Source organism: Brassica rapa, chromosome A09 (genome assembly GCF_000309985.2).
Source record: "Brassica rapa cultivar Chiifu-401-42 chromosome A09, CAAS_Brap_v3.01, whole genome shotgun sequence".
Lineage (NCBI taxonomy): Eukaryota > Viridiplantae > Streptophyta > Magnoliopsida > Brassicales > Brassicaceae > Brassica > Brassica rapa.
Window position 1 is genome coordinate 41,388,025 of NC_024803.2, and position 21,625 is coordinate 41,409,649.

The 21,625-nt window shown below is 40.2% G+C and overlaps 7 protein-coding genes and 1 long non-coding RNA gene across 11 annotated transcripts; 3 read left to right on the forward strand and 5 right to left on the reverse strand.

Annotated features, from left to right (window-relative positions):
* Nucleotides 1–21: 21 nt before the first annotated feature.
* Nucleotides 22–876, forward strand: LOC103842856. The gene is made up of 2 exons (XR_004450844.1): nucleotides 22–315; nucleotides 568–876. It is a non-coding gene; the product is annotated as an uncharacterized LOC103842856 (long non-coding RNA).
* Nucleotides 877–985: 109 nt separating this feature from the next.
* Nucleotides 986–7,711, reverse strand: LOC103842857 (serine/threonine-protein kinase STE20). Of its 2 annotated transcripts, XM_009119522.3 has the most exons (9): nucleotides 5,831–7,711; nucleotides 2,993–5,491; nucleotides 2,850–2,927; nucleotides 2,494–2,646; nucleotides 2,209–2,372; nucleotides 1,963–2,110; nucleotides 1,752–1,874; nucleotides 1,582–1,669; nucleotides 986–1,344 (listed from the first exon to the last, which is right to left on the reverse strand). In XM_009119522.3, the coding sequence occupies exons 2-9, from the start codon at nucleotides 5,366–5,368 to the stop codon at nucleotides 1,142–1,144; spliced, it is 3,333 nt and encodes a 1,110-aa protein (XP_009117770.1). In that variant the 5' UTR covers nucleotides 5,369–5,491; nucleotides 5,831–7,711; the 3' UTR covers nucleotides 986–1,141. The 2 variants fall into 2 exon arrangements, with proteins under 2 accessions (XP_009117770.1, XP_033134667.1); XM_033278776.1 differs by lacking the exon at nucleotides 5,831–7,711 and having other exon boundaries at nucleotides 2,993–5,506.
* Nucleotides 7,712–7,963: 252 nt separating this feature from the next.
* On the forward strand, nucleotides 7,964–9,571 carry LOC103842859 (syntaxin-51). The gene is made up of 6 exons (XM_009119525.3): nucleotides 7,964–8,127; nucleotides 8,363–8,584; nucleotides 8,658–8,863; nucleotides 8,947–9,047; nucleotides 9,119–9,163; nucleotides 9,311–9,571. The coding sequence occupies exons 2-6, from the start codon at nucleotides 8,367–8,369 to the stop codon at nucleotides 9,440–9,442; spliced, it is 702 nt and encodes a 233-aa protein (XP_009117773.1). The 5' UTR covers nucleotides 7,964–8,127; nucleotides 8,363–8,366; the 3' UTR covers nucleotides 9,443–9,571.
* Nucleotides 9,568–12,300, reverse strand: LOC103842858 (probable ubiquitin receptor RAD23a). The gene is made up of 12 exons (XM_009119523.3): nucleotides 12,057–12,300; nucleotides 11,649–11,810; nucleotides 11,505–11,543; nucleotides 11,385–11,414; nucleotides 11,224–11,297; nucleotides 10,969–11,146; nucleotides 10,781–10,891; nucleotides 10,646–10,705; nucleotides 10,417–10,464; nucleotides 10,203–10,312; nucleotides 10,015–10,099; nucleotides 9,568–9,915 (listed from the first exon to the last, which is right to left on the reverse strand). Exons 1-12 carry the CDS (start codon nucleotides 12,120–12,122, stop codon nucleotides 9,799–9,801), a joined length of 1,080 nt encoding a protein of 359 aa, XP_009117771.1. The 5' UTR covers nucleotides 12,123–12,300; the 3' UTR covers nucleotides 9,568–9,798.
* Nucleotides 12,301–12,527: 227 nt separating this feature from the next.
* Nucleotides 12,528–14,708, reverse strand: LOC103842861 (serine incorporator 3). Of its 3 annotated transcripts, none has more exons than XM_033278785.1 (6): nucleotides 14,581–14,658; nucleotides 14,133–14,344; nucleotides 13,814–14,053; nucleotides 13,615–13,726; nucleotides 13,372–13,546; nucleotides 12,528–13,286 (listed from the first exon to the last, which is right to left on the reverse strand). In XM_033278785.1, exons 2-6 carry the CDS (start codon nucleotides 14,314–14,316, stop codon nucleotides 12,756–12,758), a joined length of 1,242 nt encoding a protein of 413 aa, XP_033134676.1. In that variant the 5' UTR covers nucleotides 14,317–14,344; nucleotides 14,581–14,658; the 3' UTR covers nucleotides 12,528–12,755. The 3 variants fall into 3 exon arrangements, with proteins under 3 accessions (XP_033134676.1, XP_009117777.1, XP_009117776.1); XM_009119529.3 differs by having other exon boundaries at nucleotides 12,537–13,286; nucleotides 14,133–14,371; nucleotides 14,581–14,708; XM_009119528.3 differs by having other exon boundaries at nucleotides 12,537–13,286; nucleotides 14,133–14,368; nucleotides 14,581–14,673.
* An 85-nt stretch (nucleotides 14,709–14,793) lies between these two features.
* On the forward strand, nucleotides 14,794–15,843 carry LOC103842860. The gene is made up of 2 exons (XM_009119526.2): nucleotides 14,794–15,045; nucleotides 15,346–15,843. Exon 2 carries the CDS (start codon nucleotides 15,363–15,365, stop codon nucleotides 15,642–15,644), a length of 282 nt encoding a protein of 93 aa, XP_009117774.1. The 5' UTR covers nucleotides 14,794–15,045; nucleotides 15,346–15,362; the 3' UTR covers nucleotides 15,645–15,843.
* LOC117125694 (wall-associated receptor kinase-like 5) lies at nucleotides 15,522–18,174 on the reverse strand. The gene is given in 1 exon segment (XM_033278781.1): nucleotides 15,522–18,174. A coding segment is annotated over 1 exon segment (2,256 nt). The 5' UTR covers nucleotides 18,123–18,174; the 3' UTR covers nucleotides 15,522–15,866.
* Nucleotides 18,175–18,429: 255 nt separating this feature from the next.
* Nucleotides 18,430–21,050, reverse strand: LOC103842862 (wall-associated receptor kinase-like 4). Its single transcript, XM_009119530.3, has 3 exons — nucleotides 20,063–21,050; nucleotides 19,849–19,971; nucleotides 18,430–19,775 (listed from the first exon to the last, which is right to left on the reverse strand). Exons 1-3 carry the CDS (start codon nucleotides 20,988–20,990, stop codon nucleotides 18,562–18,564), a joined length of 2,265 nt encoding a protein of 754 aa, XP_009117778.1. The 5' UTR covers nucleotides 20,991–21,050; the 3' UTR covers nucleotides 18,430–18,561.
* Nucleotides 21,051–21,625: the final 575 nt, after the last annotated feature.

The following is a 21,625-nucleotide window of genomic DNA, read 5'->3' on the forward strand; positions in this document are numbered from 1 at the left end:
ATATAAGTTTTATAAATAATACATTTTCTCCATTCTTTGTTTTTCATTCTCTAAACAAACATCTCTAAATAATATCTCTTCTCCATTCTCTTTTTTTTTCCATTCTCCTTCTCATGTTCATTCATTTTATTCACTTCTTTCATCTAAATCTAAAACAATTTCCACACATATATGGCATCTTCCTCCCACAACTCTCTTGAGGGACCAATTGATGAAATTTTCGATCAATATTTTGATCAATATTTCGATCAGTATTTTGATCAATATTTCGATCAATATTTTGATAAACATTTTGATCAAACGTTCGAAAATCTGGTAATTGATTACTGTGATCAAGAGGATGAAAGGAAAACAAAGAAAGAACTAGTTTTATCAGTATTCATTAAGAGACCCATTAGAGTCTCTATGGTTAATCATGCTTTTAGGTTTTAGTTTATCTTGATATGAAAAGAAAGATAGATCATTTATTAGCCACGAGATATTTATATATATATATATATATATCCAGACATTTAACTTCAATCAAAGGCCTGAGGCTTACTCAAGTCTCTAAATCTATATATGCAGGTATCAAAAGTTGAAAGGAGGGCAATGAAGAAGATGTTAGACGATGGATTCGAAGACAAGGCCAAAGACCAGAGGAAACTGAAGTGTAAGAAACTTGCGGATAAAGGGATGCTTAAGAAACGGAGCAAATCGAGAAAATCCGCTGAAGAAAACTGATGACTAAAATCATTTTCAAATTTAGTTCTCTTTTGCAGTTTGATCAGTAAATCTCTGAAAATCGATGTTTATTAATGTTCTTACTTTTTAGTCTTTGAATTTGATTGTTTGCATCCTCAAATCTTTTGGTAAGAAACAATGTATTAGTCGCCACAAGTTCTTTTTTCACATTAGTAAGAGCAATGCCATGAGGTGAAGTGCATTTCTTATGCATCAGTCACAAGTTCTTTTCCACATTAATATCTGATGAACAACTTCACTGTTAATACAAAAGCCTCAAACCAATTTTATTACTTTAACTTGTTCTTTGGTTTTGGTATTGGTAAAAGAAAAGGGAAAGGAGAAAAGGGTCAACAAATATCTTCCTCCTGACCCAAACACCTGGAAAGAGTAAACCTATAAATAAGAAAAGACTGTTTTACTTTGAAGCCTTATTGTGAGCTGGTGGTTTGGATTGGTTGGAAGTTGCAGCAGTTGACATCACACGTAAACGACCAGCGATCTCAGTGAAGGATGGCCTTGCCGTCGGAATAGGCGCCCAACACTCCTCCATTAGTATTCTCCAGTCTGAGTCACAGTAACTTGGTATGGTCGGCCTCAGTGTGTTGTTCACTATCCCACCTGCACTTGACCGTAAATTTAATGAGTTGTTAAGATACACAGTCATGTCCAAGAAAAAAATAAGCCGACCAGACAACATACTGATGTTTGAAAATCATCTATTAGAACCTCAGTTTCTTTGAAAATCAGTCAAAGCAAAACTCAAACCGAACCAAAAAATTACTCTTATCAGACCTAGCCGTGTGTGGTAATCAGTTTCTATATCAAACCAAGGGTCGTAGGTCAGTGAATACGCACCTATAATAGCACCATAGTGCATATTCGCATATGGTTCCTCTCCGGTTAGAATCTCCCACAAGACTATACCAAAAGAGAAGACATCCACCTGCAGGTAAAAATGTAATATAACTCAGAAAGGTTTCGTTTCCATTCTTTTATACTCACTATGAAAACAGTTTAGTTTTTACCTTCTCTGAAACTTTGCTACTACTGCCGTTTAAAAGCTCTGGTGCCATCCATGGAAGGGTTCCACGTACACCACCAGATACCAACGTATTTCTTTTAATTTTTGACAAGCCGAAATCACCAACCTAGAGGAAGAACAAACGAGTGAAAAGTATTAAAGCACAAAATGTAATTCTGTTCAAAGATATTATCACATATGAATGAAGTTTTTACCTTGCAGATTGGGCGAGAAGGATCTTTCAGGTTCACAAGTAAGTTGTCACACTTCAAATCGAAGTGAACAATGTTCTTGGCGTGCAAATACTCCATTCCAAATGCAGCGTCCATGGCAATGATTAGTCTCTTACGACGATCCAGGTGTCTGGAAAACATAAGAATGAAAAGCAAAGAATCTTTAACCGTTTCATCAGATAGGAAAAACACTGAGACGTTATAAGAGAGAGAGAGAGAGATATGTACCTATCTTTCCTGAGTAGAACATGTCTTAGAGAACCATCAACCATGTACTCTGTTACAGTAGCCAATGTTCCACCAGGTCCATCTTTCACAACACCATAAAATGCAACCACATTTGGATGATGAAGCTTTGAAAGTATCCCAGCTTCTCCCCAAAATTCACCAGTCTAGGACACAATGAACAGGGAATGCAGTTAGCATCTCAAGACAACCAATGTTACAAATCTTATTATCACTTTGCATACGTCCTAGGAAAAATATGCAATAGAAAATTGCAGAAACACTCACTAATCTCTCTTGTTCAGATGATCGACCAGCAAAGCAACTCTTCTTTATCCTCTTGATGGCAACATCTGATCCTCTCCATTTCCCATGATACACTGTACCAAACGTCCCAGAACCAAGTTCCTTTAGCTCCTCGAGATCATCATTCATAATGATCTACAAACAATCAAGAACAAAAAAACCAGACAAAGGTTAGAACCAGATAATTAACTTTAAAATCACAAACAGAAGACTAAATGTAAGCACACTGCTCAGTGGTTTAAACTTGATGTTTGATTCTTCTAACATGTCTGAAAACTTCATAAAACACTAACACAGATCCTTTCTTCAAATACAAAATAAGTAAAACTCCATCATACCTGTAAGTCATTTTTATCGTAATCTGCCAAAGAGGAACCAAGTGGAGGAACAGCATTCCTTGTTTCTTTCTTTTCATCCTACAAGTAATCAACCTCATTAGTACATTCTCGTTTTGGAATCATGAAATAAGAGACTTATATACCTCATGTCCACTATCTGGCGTCCTTAGATTCTCAACCATAGCACCAAACTCCTCACTCTCTGTGACCTTCATCTGTGGATCCTCGTTAGCGCCAGCAACATAAGCTTGACCTAAATTCTCCTGAGGATCATCGCTGGCCACTGGAGCGACGTGATGCAACTTGGTAATCCCTGCGCTATCTTCCATGTCAGATGGAAAGCCAGGTGGGAGATCATCTCTTTCACTGAACTGTTCATCTGCCAGTTTCCGGAAATAAGACCAATTCTTAGGATCATGATTCTCTACATTCAAACTAACACCAGCACCATCATGCTGATATGCATTGACGCCGCCTGGTGGCACGTCTTCAGAGAGCGCCTTTGCAAATATCTCAGAAAGGAAGTCCTGAGGAAACCTATCATTGATGTCAATAACAACACCTGAGGAAGCTTGACCTTCAGGGCTAACTTGACTGGTGGTGGTGGCTGTGTCTTTATGGCTAAGGTTAGGAGCTTCAGCCTCAATACCTCCACCATTAACCATTTGATTCTTGTTGGCAGCGTCAGGGCTTAAAATCTTATTCTCATTCGATGCCCCAACTTCATGTGATTTACCCTCTCCTTGCTTTGCAGGATCTTGCTGAGCTTGTGAATGAGACATTAAGAACTGAGAGCCTATAGAGTCATCAGACTTTGACAGGCGGTTTAGCATTTCCAACTGTTCACGAGGTATTCTCTCAGAACGGTATACTCTCCGCGTGGGTGGTGAAGGCTCCGAGTAATCAAGATCGATTAAATTTGACTCGGAGTCAGTCTGAGCAAGACCACACGTACCACTTGACGACGAAAGCTGATCATCCTCACCAGGTACAGGAGCCTGCTCACGAACAACAGCATCACGGTATGTAGCAGCAGGCTTGACAGGAGTGTTCTGTCGTGGATCTCTTCTTGGGGGTAACATATGGTTAGCATCCTGGCTAGGAACAGTTGGAGAAACTGATGGCTCCTGAACTTCGACATTATCAGCTTGAGGAGGACTCTGACGAAACTCAGGCTCTACATTCTCACGAACTCTCATCTCAGGTTTTATGTTTAGCTCTCTTCCCTGCACTGCTGCGTTTTGCTGTATGACACTAGGGTAAGGGTATGGCTGCTGGCCTTGGAAAGGCATGGAGATAGAGTAATTGGAAGAACTGTGTTCAGGATGCATTGGAAACTGCTGTCTTTCGTCATAGTATTGTGGGTACATTCCATATGAGCTAGGGGAAACTGATGGTGGATACTGAAGAGGAATAGATTGAGGATACTGAAGAGAGGGGTTTGGTGGAATGGGCTGAGCATACTGAAGAGTAGAACTAGGAGGAACAGCTTGCTGAAACTGAAACGCAGCACTGTGTGGGATGGATTGAGGAGGATACTGAAGCAATGAGCTTTGTGGCGCAGAGTCAGAATACTGTATAGAGGATTGTAACTGCGGAGGGGCAACACCGTTGGCGTTCCTAACATCCATCTCAGCTAAATTGTTTGCAGATCCATTAAGAGTAGAGTTGCTTCTTGATCCAATGTCCATATCATTAACAGCCACAACATACTGAAACTCAGAGTCAACATCATTCTGCTTAACCCCCAAAAGAGAACCATCCAAATCAGCGACGGAGAAGAGAAACATTCTAAGCTTCTGCGAGCCCCCACGGTTCTCCATCTCGTTATACTCCTCCATCATGTTCTGGAGATCTTCATCGCACGTTACAGACACCAAGGCGTCAAGATCTTCACCGGGAAGCTGGTACTTCACCACATGAGTCCGGTAGTAGATTTCAAGAACTTTTTGCCTAAGCTCCTGCCAAGATATGTCTCTTCTTATGGAGATAATGTGCGTTTCGCCTCCAACGTATCTGAGCTTTGAATCGCCTGGACGCGGGAGTATTTTCCCACCGAAGCTGCAAAGGACTTTAACCTTTGCTGTTACACTACCTGAGGCTGAGGAAGAAGATGCATACCCATGAAAGTTTCCTAAACTTGTATCTTGACATAACGAAGCTTCTGGTGCTGACTGGATATGCCCAAGTTGATTTCCAAACTCATGAAGAGGGTAGTTTGTTCTGTCATATTCTCTCATCCCGTTTCCCACCATGTCATTAGCTGCATTGGGGTTTGCAGACCTTTGAGAAATCACTCTATCTCGCAGAAACTCCAGAGAGAACTCCTCTCCTGTTTGGATAGAGTAATGAAGCCCTGGCTTAACATCTGAAGTGTTGGGAGGCCGAGCATTTGCAGTCATGCCGCCTGTTTGATCAGGAGTAAATGCTTGAGGTTGAGGGACAGAGTCATTCACATAGCCAGGTTCCAGATGGTGTTGCTGGAAAGGATGCTGTTGTCTGTGACTGTTTCTATCCATCACAACAACAACAAGAAGAATCCTTCAAAATTATTCTACTTGCAAGAAGAATCTGGCATACTTGACTATAATGAATACACTGAGATGCTTGCTTCAGACACTGAAGAACCTTGAAATGATAAGCTGCAATGAAGACATCTAATATAAGTTCAGAAGTTTTGAATCCTCTTAAAATAATCAAGAAAATGGCAAGAAGAGGAGGTCCTTCAAGACAGATTCAACTGTGGATGAATAATTTGGACAAGAAATCTCCTCAAAAGCATTCTTTTTTATTCTAAAAATGGAAACTTTTCAAGAGAAACCTTTCATCTATTAATCCAAAACCTCAAACAGAAAACCCACAAGCCCATAGTAATTAACAAAACCATAGGTCGATTCAGGAAGGAAAAAGACAGCTGCTTTCAGAAAAAAAAAGAACCCCAAAGCCCCAAAGGATAAGAAAAGAAATGTAGAGCTTTTGACCTGAGCGGTGAGCAAACTTAAGAAAGATTGTGGGAGCTAGCTACAGTCCAAAAACATCTTCTCTTTCTTTGATGGAATCTCAGGATAAATACATCAAGAACCCTAACGTCTTTCTTCTTCTTATTCTTTTGTGTTTCTCTCACTTGGCTTTCCTCGTTTCTTACTCAAAGGATGGAGATTAGAGAAAAAGATATGTTTTAAAAATTACCAAATGGTCAGACTACACTTTTGTAATGGAAAAATACAAAATATTTAGTGTTAAGATTTTAACTTAACTCCGTCTGACTCGGTTTCTAAAAAACCAGAAGAAACCGTGAACCGTACATCTTTCGAAAGACGGAACAATGGACGGCCAAGATGAAAGAATAAGATCGGTGGAGTATGGAATCAAGTTGAGTCAGTCCCGTAGCTTATGTTATACGGTTTGCATTAAATGTGCACTCTCATTATCATCAGATCCTAAACTTAATAACCAACGTGGCCATACCTTTTTTTATTTAAATTTTATCTTCGTTATAAAGACTCTCTTTTGATTTCATCAATTAATGCTTTTTTTCCTTTCCTATATATCTGTGTTACTATGGATTTCTTATGAATATGCAATTTCTTGTTTTGGAAATGCTGATTAATAATAATAATAAATCTAAATATTATATAACCAAATTATGATCTAAAGTTAATCTCTAACTCTAAAGTCAGTTTTGGAAATTTCAATAAGGGGATATATTATCTGAACATTGGGCCTACACTAACAAATACTAAGTTCTTGTTAACTTTCAAGTTTAAGCCCATTGGGCCTACACATCGTGTGTGAGACCTGCGTGTGATGCGACGTCGTTTGTAAGTGGAAACGTGGAAGTCAAAAACGTAGTACTACGAAAAGGAATCTGAGCATCGTCTTCGTCTGTTTGATGGTAATGGAGCCAACAGCTTTGGCTCAGCATGAATGTAAGTGACAACTAAAGAGACATTATCTTTTATTTCAACTGTATATATCTATGGTGCTTAACGCACTGCTAATATATTATAGGTTAAATTCATACAAGTCACAAGTCTTCGTTGATATGTACATCAATATAAATAATAAACAAATTAAAATGGTCGAAACTTTTACTATCTTTATTTGTATTCCATTACAGTTTTTTTTTTGGTTTGTGTGGTTTGTCTATGGAGCCCATTGCGATTCACACGGTTCAAAGTCTTCGTTATATAACTATAACATAAGCGTCTTGAAGTTCCTCCCAACATCGTTCCAAAGAGTTCACAATGCGAGATTAGTACAAGCGTAACCCGCACGGATGATAAGTATAAGTATCAGTGCAGCTGCAGATCTGGTTATGAAGGGAATCCTTATTTACCTGATGGATGCCAAGGTGTGTGTATCAGCTTCCTTGTCACTTTGGATAGAGAGCTTTGTGTAAAATCCAATAGTTATGATAATTTAGTTTTATGTTGTTTTGCCCATAGACATTGATGAATGCAGAACTATATATGGGGTGTGTGGAAAGAACAAGTGCGTGAATGTTCCTGGATCATTCAGATGTGAAAAAACATGGCCAGCCATTCTAGGTAAGTTACTATAATTAATGTTTCATGTTAGGGGTGGACAAACAAACCGAACCCAAACCTTTGAGATTGTATAACATACATGAGTATAAACATTTGGATCAAGGAGATATAAGGTAAACGATCTAACTTTAAGGTTGTGTATATTAGAGAGCTAACTTACATGATTTGAGATTACGAGATTGTAAAATATATGTCGTGATCCCCTTCTCGAACTTGCTTTAGAACATCAACGTTACGTACCCTTGAAAGTCGACAGCTTTCTCCGAATCAAAACACCATTAACGATACGCAACGAATAAACGAAGCAGAACCAACAATCAAGACTGATGGTGGAACTAAGCACACTCGGAGAGCAGACCCATATTCTGAAAAACCAAACGAAGACCAGAGAGAAAGCAGACAAGCATGGGAATCGAAATGGATATAGATTTATTACAGTTGGTCAACAAAATTCATAAATTACTTATTTGGTCCTTCACTTATGTATATTTTATGTTATGTAACCACTTACTTTCATGAATAAATTACTAATCCTAACATTCAATAAGAATTCAGCAAACGGCGTCGTTTAATCTCCATTTCATAGAAAACTACGTCGTTTAATCGCCGGTTCATTCGAGATATCTCCTCTTCCTCCGTTTCATGGTGTTGCGGCGAGCCGATATACACACTACACTACACGACACGATCTCCGTGAGAATTCGAAGCTTCCTGAAAATTTATTCTCGGTGAGCAATTCGAATCTCTCAACGCTGTTATTTAAGTCTCTGATCATCATTCTGGGGTTTTTCCATATTGTGATCTATGCGGCTGATCATGAATCATGATCGTCCGATTATCTCAATCTCGTAATCCAAACAATGAAAGTTAATTCAAGCCAAAAGGCCTCGGCTTTACACGAATCTTTACAGTTTATTCAGATAAAAATCCATGCTTTGGTACTTTTTGTTTGATGATTGCTAGGTGAATGGCGTCATCATCGTCGGATTCATGGATGAGAGAATACAACGAGGCTTTAAAACTCGCTGAGGATATCAACGGCATGATCTCCGAAAGGAGTAAGTCGGCCTTAACAGGGCCTGATGCTCAGCGTCGTGCTTCAGCTATACGTAGAAAGATCACCATTTTCGGAACTCGGTTAGATAGTCTGCAGTCTCTTCTTTCCAAAATCCATGGGAAGCCTATGTAAGTTCATTTCTGATTGCTTTACAAACCAGTTAAAGAGTTGTAAAGTGTTGATCTTTTTGACCTGTTGCAGTTCAGAGAAAGAGATGAACAGGCGTAAGGACATGATTGGGAACTTGAGATCTCAGGCAAACCAGATGGCGAATACTTTGAACATGTCCAACTTTGCTAATAGAGACAGCTTGCTTGGGTCAGAGATAAAGCCAGATGACACCATGAGCAGAGTTAGTAGCATGGATAACCAAGGGATTGTTGGGTTTCAACGACAAGTTATGAAAGGTAAAAGCTGTTTTGGGTAGTTTGTTGGCTTAGTTTTGTATTAGTTTCTTTATTTGAGTTTTTTTTTTGTTTTTGTGAGTTAGAACAAGATGAAGGACTTGAGAAGTTGGAGGAAACAGTGATGAGTACTAAACACATTGCTCTAGCTGTCAATGAGGAGCTTGGCTTGCAGACTAGGCTTATCGTATGTTGTCATTTGTTTTTGACTGCCTTGATTTGGGTTTCATTGTTGTAACAAAGCTGGGTTGTATGCAGGATGACTTAGACTACCATGTTGATGTTACCGACTCTCGCTTACGGGTAATATATACTTCCAACTCTCAAAATATTTCAAGAAAAATATTATTGTGAATTGATGATACCTGATCTGATGGTGATGTTTTTCTTATTCTAAGCTAACTGATTATACAAGCATTGATCTATTATGTTTGTTTTTTATTATTACAGAGAGTGCAAAAGAACCTTGCTGTCATGAACAAGAATATGAGAAGTGGTTGTTCTTGCATGTCAATGCTCTTGTCAGTGCTTGGGATCGTTGGTCTTGCTGTTGTAATATGGCTGCTAGTTAAGTATTTGTAATCTCAACATTAAGTTCACTTGCCGCTTCTGTGTGAATGGTCTCAGTATATCTCCTAATGCTTTTCATTCCTCTTCCGTTGTGAGAACTCTTAATAAATATTAATATCATGTGTGCAGTTTTTGTATTCATTAAAATTAAATAACTGATAGCAAGTAACACGAAGAGACATAAATACGTTTGTAAGAGATCTTTAACGAAGAAACTCGTCTGAGTTCACAAATAAGATATGATCATCTGAGATTCTGAGCAGAGTAAGAATGAAGGGTTCAGATGAAAGAGGCTAGCACTAGCACAAAACTTTTTCATTATGGTCTGATTTGGTTAAAAGGCTGTTTTTTTTTGTTGTGGTGGGAACTCAGTCTTCAAAATCTGCCGAGTTCTCTAGCAGATAGTTTGCAGCCAACTCCTCGTTACGGTCACACGCAAGGAAGGCTTCTATGACCAATGCTCTATCAAATCCCATTGCCTCAAGCTGATCACAAAAGATGTTTAAGGCAAGAGTTAGAACAGATGAGACGAATGATATTTCGGAATGTTATAATGGTGTTAATGAATGTTTGTGTGTGTGTACCCGTTGAATCGCTTCTTGCTCTGCAGGGGTAACATTGACTGCATGGGGCATTTCTTGCTCGGGTTGGTCAAGAATATCCATTTCCCTGAGAGTTTTGCAAAACCAATAAGAGGCATTGAGTCATAGGATCACATATAGATCCGATTCAGCCAGTGGCCAAACCAAGAAAAAGATATGCAGATACTCACCCGTCAGATCCTTCATAAGGCTCGTTGATTAACTGAAGAAACTCGGCTTGGTTCTCTTGAATGAGCCTCAATAGTTGGGGGTTCTGCTTTCCAAGCTCTTGAAGCATAGGCTGTAACAGAAAAAGATAAGGGATGTTCACAAAGGAATAACAAAAGTCAGGCTACTAGTTTCTGGACCCAAAAGCACTATAGAGAAAGGTAAAGGCTAGGTTACCTGCAGAATCTGGGGGTTGGAATTGACCATCGATCGTAATTGTTGGAACTAAAACAAAATGAATATACAACAAGATTAGTGTTATGAGGAAGCTGCATCGAATGATTAAAGCAATATCATATAGGAGTAGGCTAGAATCCACGTCCCTGAAGGTGATGAAACAGGTTTCCAACAAATCATTCTATTTGATCTCACAGATGAAAAGACGGGGTAAGGATAGAATGACAACCTGATCATTGCCTCTGAGGAAATCAAGCGTTCCAAGTTCTCCAGCACCAGCTTCTGCTTCCTGGAATAATACAAAAATTCACGGAACTCAACTACAATAAACTCTTTTCGACGCACAAAAACACCAAGCTCTTACCTGAGGAAACAAATCCAAAGGAGATGAGTTAGGTCCTCCAGAGGTAGGAGGAGCGGCAAGGTCTGCACCAGATATGTTAGTTAACGGAACAGTTTCTCTTTCAGGAATTCCCTGGAAAGTAAAACAATTTTTAGCAGTTTCATTCCCTTAAACATCCACAGGACACTGTTAGAGAGAAGAGGGCATACAGAGTATAGATAATCCACCGCTCTCTCAGGGTTGTTATAAGCTGCACGAAGTGCACGAGCAACTGTTTCTTTGTCCCAGCTGCCTCCTCCCATTTCCATTATTTGTTGAACCATTTGCTCAGTACTACTGCCACTAGCTAAAGTTGAAGCAGCTTGAGCATTGGTGTCACTTGGTGCCCTACACATACAATCAAACGTCTCTTTAAATCCTCAAAATACAAAATTAAAGTCTATTGTGTCAAAAATAAAACTTACGCTGGTTGTTCTTGGGCAAGAGTGGAAACTGAAGCTGGCACAGGTATAGAATGGGTCGTCGACGCAGCTGCAGGCTGGTTGATAGGTACAAGTGTGTATTAAATGAATCCAGATGATGATTGCATAACAGCCAAAGAAGAAGGGATGTGTAAGAAAATTACCATAGCTGAAGATGTGGTGGTGGAAGTAGGCTGTGAGATAGGAACAAAGTATTTCCACTGAGAACACTGGACTGATCAAGTGATGGGCAACAACATGAGAAAATAAGAAGAAACACTTACCTGAGCCGAAGATGGACCAGCTGAACTTGCAGTTTTGCTCTATCAATTGCAAAAGAAAAGTAAAGTATAAGTAACTTTCAGTAAGAGGAGCGACGAATAACAAAACATGAATCTAGATGTGAATCAACAAAATAAAGTAAGTACCTTGCTAAGCATAACAACAAGAAAACCTTCCTCGGTAACCTTGTTCTCCACCAAAGTAGTTTCATCTTTCAAAACCTTCCCATTGTGAATCAACAACTGCTGTCCACATGGATAGTTGTCTTTGCTCTGCGAATCCTCAATATTCTTTTTCACCGCCATTATCTTTCAAAAACCAAACACAAAAAACATAAGAACACATACACAACAACAACTACACTCCACTCAACAAGACCAATTGAGAAACTTAAAATTCTGAATCTAGCTGCTCATCAAGTTTGTATTTTACAATAAATTGGTATTGCAGCACGGAGATTTACCGTCTCTTTATTCCAAAACCTATCTAAAGTCACTGACTTTGCATACAAAATTACACGTAGTAGATCTGAACGAAGGAGACAAAGGACTGACCGTGTCGGTGGGCAGAACCCTGATTTCAAAATGGCTACCCTTGAGAGTCTTGACGGTGAGCTTCATGTCGAGGGATTGAACAAGGCGGCGTCGGGAAAGTCCGGCGAGGGAGCGAGATTACAGAGTGAGACCTAAAAGAGCGTTCTTTCCAACAACTCTGCCAAAAAAAAAAAAAAAACAGTCGCAATCAATCAAGCGAGCGTTTAGATTTTAAAACGCGGCAAGTGCAACCCACGTGCGATTCGCTGCAAGATGCTTCCAAATCCACGCGCATCGCACGTGACAAATATCTCTCGTATTTTTTTTCCAGTAATATTTAGTTACAAAAATATTTAAAATCTTTATTTTAACCGACAACTAAAAATATCAAATTTCCGTGAAAACAAAATATGAAATCCATGATAAAATTTTTTTATTAGTTATTTAAGGGGTTGTCATAAAAAAAAACTATTTCAGTGAACTCCAAACTAATTTATTTTACAAAATAATTTTATTATTTTTGAGTATTTGCTATTTCAAGTCAAACTGAAATATTCATTCATAGTTATATTTATTTTACAAATGGACCAACAAAGGCCAAGCGTGAGATAACAGCAACACACGGGACTCAATTTTATAGTCGAATGATGATAAATCATTTTTTTACAAATTCAAGATTCATGAAAAGTTTTTCAGAATCTTTGGTTGGATTTATTAAGCTCAGAACTCACGGTCAGGGAAGAGAATCGGAGCAACAAGCGACCAGATGAAGAGACCAGCAGTAGCCCAGCTGGTCACAACACGAACCCACACAGACGGCCACCCGACATCAACCAGTTTACCACTTTCACCCACCGAAGTTGACCAACCAGTTAAGAGCATTGCAGAGTACATGCTCGCGAGGGAGAAGATGATGTGGAAGAATGCGTATGAGTATGTCACTGGCTTCTTCTGCTCTTTCTCTTCCTTGTCTTCTGCTTTCCCATCTAGTGGAAGCAGAGGCTTCTCTCCTGCACGGGGAGAATCAGGAGAGGAGAGAAGCGTGGTGGAAGAACCAGCACGAACCGCGGAATAAACGACAGAGAGAACTGTTGTGAGTAACCCGATGGTCATGGTGCCTGTTGAAACAGCTTTGGAATGTTTGTGGAGACCATTGCATTCGTAGTCTCGGGGTTCACTCGCAAGTCCACTGTAACAGAGGTACATACAGTAGACAGATATAACTGATGCTGGTAAAATGCTTCCACCGACCTGCAAAACAAAGGTTAATTTGGCTTCATTAAGTCCAAAGATGAGATCAACAAGAAACTAAAGGTTTTAAAAGTCAGAAACTTACAGCGGGATGCAAAACCACAACAGCAAAGACGAAGACAAATATCAAAGTCATGACAATGAAGAAAGTGTTGAGTCCACAGTCGTGTCCAGATGGAGTAAACCAGTGGAAGAGAAGTCCAGAGAAGACGAATGTTGCCAGGTAACATACAAGCGAAACAACGAGCAACGCAGCATACCTGTATACAAAAACCTAGATTAGCAGTTGCATAATTAAGTCAAATGATTGAAAACATTTTCCACTAACCAGAACTGCTCGTCGTAGCCAACCCATGTGTCATTCCAACCATGAACGAAATCCAAAAGAAGCACAACTTGAACAAGAAGAAAAAATCCAGCACCAAACTTTGACATCGACTCTGAAAAAAAGATGGTAAATTGATTCTCATTAGCTCTAAGTTAATCACTTCAGTAGGAGCATATAAAGGAGATATGATGGCACTTACCATAAAAGCTGATGACTTCATTGGGAACGAAGAACATTAAAATAACCAAAATGAACCAACAGATGACTTTCATCATCCAGCCACCATGGTGTATACCATCACGAGGGTCTTTCTGAGTCTTCACACCAATCATCATAACCGATAAAATCGAGAAAAACACAAAGTTCCCTAAGCTGACACGCAGCACAGCATCAGTCTCAAACCATTCCCGATCAGGCGTCTTGTGAAAATGGTTAATCCCTACACAAAAAATGCCAATCATTCATAAGCTAAAAGGTTACAATGACAAAAGAAACAGAAAAGAGAGAGAAAAACTTACAAGGGAGCTTCTCCATGAGAGGAGCAGCGACCTCACGGAGAATCCATGAAACGATCAAAGAAAGTGCAAAGAGGCCACAGTAAGCAATCCTTGCGGAACGTCTGCTGATACTAGAAACAACAGTACGGCAAGCATCGCATGCACAAGCAGCACAGCACGATGCTAGACAAGAAGCTGCCCACATCTCTTATTTTTCCCTCCTTCTCAAAGATCAAAGGGTTGATTTCAATATTGAGCTGCTAGTAAGAGAAGAAACACACAAAAATACATATCATCAAACAACCTTCTTCTTCTCATCTAATCATTATCAAAAAAATCCCTAATCTTCAAATTAAATTGAAATTGGATCAAATAATGTGACTTTTTTTCCACCAAATTGGAGAGGGAATCAAAATTGAAAATTCTAAACTTTACCCAAAGAAATAAGCCCTAAATCGAATTAAAATACCTTTGGATAACGATCGATCAAACCTAACAAACTCGGTGTACCTTTCCTTGCGATTCTCCTGGCTAGCTAACAAGGACTTTGTATTAATCAACGATGCAAATGCGATGACGATGACCTTTCATAATAAGCCCACTAATGACCCAAGGCCCAAATATTTAACTTTTTTTTCTTATAAAAGAAATGGAAGGCAAACACGCATAATCACTTTTTTCCTCTTTTTTTTTTTCTTTTTTTTTTGTACCCAAAAAAAGAAAAAAAAATCCCTAAATTTCCGTCGTATGTAACGGAATTAATAAACAGCGTACGGTGTCATCCGGCAAATCGCCATCTCTTCCTTTCGATATCGGAAACGCTTCCGGAGAATCATCGTCTAGCTGCGGCCTCATTTTTTTTTCTTCAAATTTGCGTATCTACGGAGCTGGAAGCAGCAGCTTTTCTTCTTCTCCACCTCTTCCTCTTTCACCGGTTCGTTTTTAGAAAGCTTCACCTACTTTTTGGATCCTATTTCGACGTTATTCTGATTATGTATCCTTAGATTTTGATCGCCTCGTTTCCTCGAATCTCTCTTAATCCAAATGTTTGTTTTGATCGATGCGATGGATCCAAGCTTGGTTTTGTACCTTTGACGCTAATTCAAAAAGACTAATCTCGTTTCGAAATTGATTAATCTCCTGGCGATAGATCATAGATTTGATACGTTGCTCTATAAATGGCTTATGATTGAGAATCTGATTGGATCTTCTCTCTCATTGACTCAATTTGCAGGTCTGGTTATCAAAGCCATGGCTCTTGATGGGATTGTTGTATCTTCACCATCGAGGAGAACGCAGTCTCTAAAGAGGCAGTGGGAAGATTTGGGCAGCTGCTCCACGGTTATTAAGAGGCATCGATATCTCTTAACAGCTTTGGTGCTTTTGGCCTTTCTCTGCACTGTTTATCTATATTTTGCAGTCACGTTAGGCGCTAGGCACTCCTTGTGCTACGGCTTGACGGGTAAAGAGAAGGCAATGTGTCAGTTACAACATGTCCAAGCTCTCTCCAAAGGGAAGCTGAAATTTTTCTAGAGTGTGTCATCGAGAGCCAAAGCTGAACAACTCTCCATGATTGTTCTTGCTCTACTACATTCTTTTTTTTTTGTGATTTTATTGTGACATTTGTGTGTATTATATTATTATTACATGGTGAAAATTCCAGAGTTTATAATCGAAAACATAATTCATTTTTGTTCATTAATTAAAAATAAAAAGAAGTTTCTTACACTTATTGACCTTAGTGTTCCCCAATGACTATGTTTTCTTGATTTCCATGGCTTGAGCAGCTTCTTCATTGTTTATTAAATGTACTTTTAGATCTTCAGGTGATGATTTGATCCTCTCCAGCTCAATCGAAACCTCTCTCATGTTTGGCCGCTTCCTTCCTTTCCGGCTTAGACACCTTCCAGCGACTTCTGCGACTGCCATCACTTGGCCCAGCTTGCTTTCCTCTTTGATTCGATCATCAACGATGTCAACCACTCTGTTTTCTTTCATGGCCTCAAGGAAATGAGTTGCTAAGCTCTTTCCTTCTTCGGACCGGACACGAGATAGTGGTTTTTCTCCTGTTATGAGCTCTGCCAAGACAACCCCGAAGCTGTAGACATCACTCTTGTCGGTATATTGGCTTGATAGGAAGTATTCAGGATCCATGTAACCAAAAGTCCCTGCAACTAGTGTTGTCAAGTGAGTTTGATCTATTGTTACCGATCTTGAAGTTCCAAAATCAGAAACCTTGGCTCGGTAATTCTCGTCCAACAGTATATTAGTAGTCTTGATATCTCTGTGGTATATTGGAAACGTTGAAGCTGAATGCATGTATGCAAGTGCTCCAGCAATCTCCACGGCTATTCCAAGACGCACTTCCCAAGTCATGTTGTAATCATCAGATTCATCATGAAGACGCTTGAACAGATCTCCATTTGGAATATATTCATAAACCAGGATTGGAACTTCTGTCTCCAAGCAACACCCCAAGAGTTTCACAATGTTCCTGTGGTTTATCTGTGAGAGAAGGACGACCTCGTTGATGAAACTATCCAGCTTATCTTCATCCACAAGTTTTGACTTTTTAACCGCAACGATCCTGCCATCCACCAGCATTCCTTTGTACACAGTTCCTTGACCTCCTCGCCCAAGCACCCTCTTCACGCTGAAGTTATCAGTGGCTTTCTCCAACTCTTTTGAGCTAAATATCCTCGACATATCTACATTTCCATCGTTTGTAGTTGTTAGTTGTTGTTTCAACAACAAGCCTCCATTACGTTTGAAGAACTTCCTCCCACGAATGATCCTCCTTCGCTTCCTTATAAGTACGAACAAACAGAAGATCCCACCAACTAAAAACATTAGTCCCAACACACCAATTAGAACCCCTGCAGCATAAAAGGAAACACATAAGTAACACTACTTTCTCTTCAGCCTTGTAATCTACAAGATGCATTGGAACTCACCTCCAAGCAGGAAGGACTTGCCCGGCTTGGTTATCACGGGCTTGGGCTTGCACGTGTACATCGATCCACGCATGTTCTCACAAGTGCCTTCTTTACAGACACCAGGTTCTTTGCACATATCAGCTTCTACACAACCCCCTCGAAGGTACGGATTCCCTGTGAAGCCAATGGGGCAATAACAGTTCCTATAACTCATCTCGTTAAAGTAACCATACTCACAAAGACATCTCGTATCAGAGTCGTAAGAGCCGTAATGGGTCCAATTTCTGCAACCTAAGGGGTTGTTTCTAAACTGAGAATCCGAAGTATCAAAGTACCAGCCTAGCTCCACCTCCGCGTAGCCACCAGCGTGGAACTGTTCTGGTGCAGTGACATTTGAGGGTGAGTATCTTTTGTCAGTCAAGAAGGCAACTCTGCAGCCTTCTCCTCCTGTGGCATCTATATCCACACCTATGACTTGTGGACGGTCCAGTGGTATTCTCGTCTGGCAGCATTTGTAGCCGTCACAGATTGAGTTTGTTACTTGTTGACCACTCTTGCTCTCTGTACAGCTCGATTCACAACCCAAGATCTCTGATTCGATACCCGTCATCAAGGCCTTTGTACCGCAGCCAACCGCCACAAGGCGGTTGTTATCTGTGATGAAGTAAGGGCTGCCTTTGCCTGTGATGTTCAAATCTGGCCGGGACTTATTGAGTCCTTGGCTAGTGTTACTAGAACAATCCAAAGAAGTCACAGGACCTTTGATGAGCAAAACTCCATATGGTTTATATCCATCTGGAAGAGAGATATTCACCACTTCAGCATTTATCCGTGAGAGGAACGGAACGGTCGTTCCGGAAGTGGTGGCGTTGCAGACAACCTCGTACCACCTGTTGAGATAGCAATCCTTCCCGCCGATTCCGAAAGGGAACGGGATCGAGACTCCTCCACAGGTTTTGCTACAAGAAGTTGAAGAGTTACCATTTTGAGATGTTGCTGCTGCTGATGAGCCATTGATGAGAAAACTTAGGACAGACGCTACAATACATATGAAGTCGTATGTCTTTGTCTTCATAATTCCTTCTTTTTTTTTTTGTTTCTTGATTTGATCAATCTCAGTATTCAAGAACCAATAAGTTTAGAAAGAAGTGTGAAGGAATGTACAAAGCATTCAAAAACAGGTCAACATGCCATGAGGGCTTATATAATGAATTCTCCATACCATATGAAAGTAGACCGAACCTATTATATACATTTGACCATCGTCACCATGTTCATTCAGATACAAAACAACGTTGACCAGTAAAATGTTAACTAAAAAGTCAATGTATCCATGACCAGTCAAATGTAATCAAGGTAGTGGCCGTCACATGGATAATGAATTGATAACGTGAATACTCCATAATGCTTAATGCAACATGAAAATAAATATGTGTGCGTTATTACATAAATCAAATATTTTTTTTCATCATGAGGGTTTTATTATACGTTTGTAGTGTTTTTTAAGTCGATCATCACCATGTTCGTAGAGGAACCAGAGGCTCAGCATCAGACGTTGGAGATGCACTACTAAACATGGAAGCTGGAGCAGTCACCTCAAAGTCCCAAGTCTCTTCAACGTTAAGTTGCATGGTTTCATCCTCTTCCTCATCATCTTCCTCAATATGAACCTCTGATTCATGAGTTGCTGAACGAATCCTCTCCAGCTCAATCCAAGCCTCTTTCATGTTTGGCCTCTTCTTCCCTTTTCGTTTTAAACATCTTCTAGCTAGTTTCGCCACAACCATCACTTGGTCCAGATTGCTTTCATCTTTGATCCGAACATCAACCATGTTAAGAAACGTGTTATCTTTCACGGCTTGGACAAAATGAGCTGCAAACCCTCTGTTGTCATCAGACCAGACACGGGTGGATGGCTTTTCTCCAGTCAGAAGCTCCACAAGGACGATTCCGAAGCTATAAACATCACTTTTCTCTGTAAACTTGCTTGATTGAAAGTACTCTGGATCCACATATCCAAAAGTACCTGCAACCTGAGTCGTCAAGTGAGTTTGATCTATGGTTACGGATCTCGAAGTTCCAAAATCCGACACCTTAACTCTGTATTTCTCATCTAATAGTATATTAGTAGTCTTGATATCTCTATGATATATAGGGAAAGATGCAGCAGAGTGCAAGTATGACAAAGCTCCTGCAGTATCTACAGCCATATCAAGACGCACTTCCCAAGTCATCTTGAAATCATCAGACTCATCACGAAGACGCTTGCATAAATCTCCATTTGGCAAGAACTCATACACCAAGACCGGAACTTCCGTCTCAAGACAACATCCCAAGAGTTTCACAATGTTTCTGTGGTTGATTTGAGCGAGAACAACAACTTCATTGATGAACTCTTCTACCTTGTCTTCATCCATGGCTTTGGATCTCTTCACTGCCACGATTGTACCGTCAACGAGCATTCCCTTGTACACAGTCCCCTGACCTCCTTGCCCAAGAATCCTATTCTTGTTGAAGTTATCTGTAGCTTTCTCCAACTCATTCGAGCTAAATATCCTTGACATCTCTACATTGCCTTCTCTTCTAGCTAACTGTTGTTTCAGCAGCATACCTCCATTACGTCTGAAGAACTTCCTCATTCGGTTAATCCTCCTCCGCTTCTTAACATACTTGTACAACCCGAAAATTCCAATGGCGAAAATCAATAGTGCCGAACCTATAAGAACACCTGCACCAACAACAAAATACTAAAATGTAAAGAAACAAAATACACAAGAATAGTAACTCAAGTTGACTGTTACCTTGAATCACTGGCTTGAGTTGTTCTGGTTTCTTGGGCTCACATTCAAACCAACCGGGCCGGTTCACACAACTCTGGTCTTTACACTTTTTGCGTCCTTCTTCTAGTTTACATTCATCAATATCTACATATTTGGTTCTTAGTTAGCAACAATCTTATTGATGACACAAAATGTAATAAGATTTAAGGGAAAAAAAAAAACATCATTCTCTTACCTACACAACCACCTGGAAGGAATGGGTTCCCTGCGTAACCCATAGAGTTACAATAGCAACTCCTATAGCTAAATCCAGTGAAATAGCCGAACGAGCAAATGCAACTCGTTTCGCTCGAGTAGCCGCCATTTTGTGATGGATCTGACACATTCAGACAACCAACAGGGTTTGGAAGACGTGAATCCGAAGTATCAAAGTACCATCCTAGCTCTACCACCGCGTACCCATCACCATGAAACTGTTCTGGCTCTGTAACATTCACGCTAGAATACTTCTCGCTTGTAAGAAAAGCAACTTTGCATCCTCCTTCCGTTGTGTTGTTGTTGTTACCTTGGGTGATCCCCAAGTTAACTCCCAGAACTTGCGGCTTCCCTTCTGGTATCCTTGTCTGACAACACTTGTCACCACTGCAAATCTTGTTTCTGACTTCTTGGCTACTATTTCTTTCATTACAGGTTGATTTGCAACCGATGATCTGCGATTTTGTATCCGTCATAACCGCTTTGGCGTTGCAACCAACCGCAACGAGTTGGTTCTTATCCGTGAAGAAATAAGGGCTGCCTTGGCCGGTGACACTTAAAGGCGGCGGGGTAAGCGGCTGAGATGATCCTGTAGAACAACCAGAGGAAGTTACAGGACCCTTGATGTGAACAACTCCGTTAGAATAATACTCTCTACTTTCTGGAAGATAGATGTTCACCAATTCTCTGTTGATCCTTGAGAGAACCGGAGCAGAGTTGCTTTTACAGACAACCTCGTACCACGGGTTTAGATAGCAGTCTTTCCCTACACCGAACGGAAATGGAATTGATAGTCCTCCGCAGACTCTGTTACACGGATCTGGAGGTTTTCTTGATGATGAAGCGCCATTGATGAACAGAGAGGTCACTAGTATAAGACATAGGAGGTTTTGAGTCTCTGTCTTCATACTCTTGTGTTTCTCAACTCTGTCTGATCTTTTTTAAAATATTTTTGTATTGTGAGAATGGACGGGAGAGAAAGAATAAAGATTGAGCATAGTTGGACGAGATGAGATTACATGAAATGCGTGGAAAGAGATGCAAAAAAAGAGTTGACCGGAATAGTGTGAACTAAAAAAGTCAACGGATTCATTATTCACGACCTGACAAGAATGTAAAATGGCAATGATATGGCTAATTGATAGATCACGTGGACTTTCTTACTTTTGGACCAATCAAAACCAGCATGAAAGTCAATTGTCTAAGTTATGAGTAATAAATACCAGTCCCCTAAGGTGACGTGGCTAACCGGTTAATGACGTGGATGTTGGTGTAGGTCCCATTTTTAGAAAGATCCTTATCTGACTCTGGCCCACATGAATAATAATAGAAACAATCGTGGAGCCGTGGAGGAGTAGACCGCTTCACCGCCGTCGATTCGAAACTCGTCGTCGTCGGCGGCGGATTTAACGATTCGGTGCAAGGGTGGATTGCGTCGAATTCGACGGCAGCGATGAGTATTTCTCTTGTCTCACGCCTCCGATGAATATTTGATTGCGCACTGTGCCTCCTACTTCCAAGCTCCAATCCCAGGTTCGCATCT

Bases quoted from the DNA above. Each gene is read 5' to 3' on its own strand.
- LOC103842860 (XM_009119526.2), top strand. From the start codon at position 15,363: ATGGCTCTTGATGGGATTGTTGTATCTTCACCATCGAGGAGAACGCAG.
- LOC103842857 (XM_009119522.3), bottom strand. From the start codon at position 5,368: ATGGATAGAAACAGTCACAGACAACAGCATCCTTTCCAGCAACACCAT. The intron at 2,373-2,493 runs GTGAGTGTTTCT...ATTGTGTCCTAG, and splicing joins CATCTGAACAAGAGAGATTA to ACTGGTGAATTTTGGGGAGA. The intron at 1,670-1,751 runs GTAAAAACTAAA...TTTTACCTGCAG, and splicing joins GTAGCAAAGTTTCAGAGAAG to GTGGATGTCTTCTCTTTTGG.
- LOC103842859 (XM_009119525.3), top strand. From the start codon at position 8,367: ATGGCGTCATCATCGTCGGATTCATGGATGAGAGAATACAACGAGGCT. The intron at 8,585-8,657 runs GTAAGTTCATTT...GACCTGTTGCAG, and splicing joins AAAATCCATGGGAAGCCTAT to TTCAGAGAAAGAGATGAACA. The intron at 8,864-8,946 runs GTAAAAGCTGTT...TTTGTGAGTTAG, and splicing joins TCAACGACAAGTTATGAAAG to AACAAGATGAAGGACTTGAG.
- LOC103842861 (XM_033278785.1), bottom strand. From the start codon at position 14,316: ATGTGGGCAGCTTCTTGTCTAGCATCGTGCTGTGCTGCTTGTGCATGC. The intron at 13,727-13,813 runs GTAAGTGCCATC...TCTTTTTTTCAG, and splicing joins TGAAGTCATCAGCTTTTATG to AGTCGATGTCAAAGTTTGGT. The intron at 13,547-13,614 runs GTTAGTGGAAAA...TTTTGTATACAG, and splicing joins GGCTACGACGAGCAGTTCTG to GTATGCTGCGTTGCTCGTTG.
- LOC103842862 (XM_009119530.3), bottom strand. From the start codon at position 20,990: ATGAAGACAGAGACTCAAAACCTCCTATGTCTTATACTAGTGACCTCT. The intron at 19,972-20,062 runs GTAAGAGAATGA...CCAAATATGTAG, and splicing joins CCTTCCAGGTGGTTGTGTAG to ATATTGATGAATGTAAACTA. The intron at 19,776-19,848 runs GTAACAGTCAAC...TTGTTGGTGCAG, and splicing joins ACTCAAGCCAGTGATTCAAG to GTGTTCTTATAGGTTCGGCA.
- LOC103842858 (XM_009119523.3), bottom strand. From the start codon at position 12,122: ATGAAGCTCACCGTCAAGACTCTCAAGGGTAGCCATTTTGAAATCAGG. The intron at 11,298-11,384 runs GTAATTTTCTTA...CCTATCAACCAG, and splicing joins CCACCACATCTTCAGCTATG to CCTGCAGCTGCGTCGACGAC. The intron at 10,100-10,202 runs GTGAGTATCTGC...CAAAACTCTCAG, and splicing joins CCTTATGAAGGATCTGACGG to GGAAATGGATATTCTTGACC.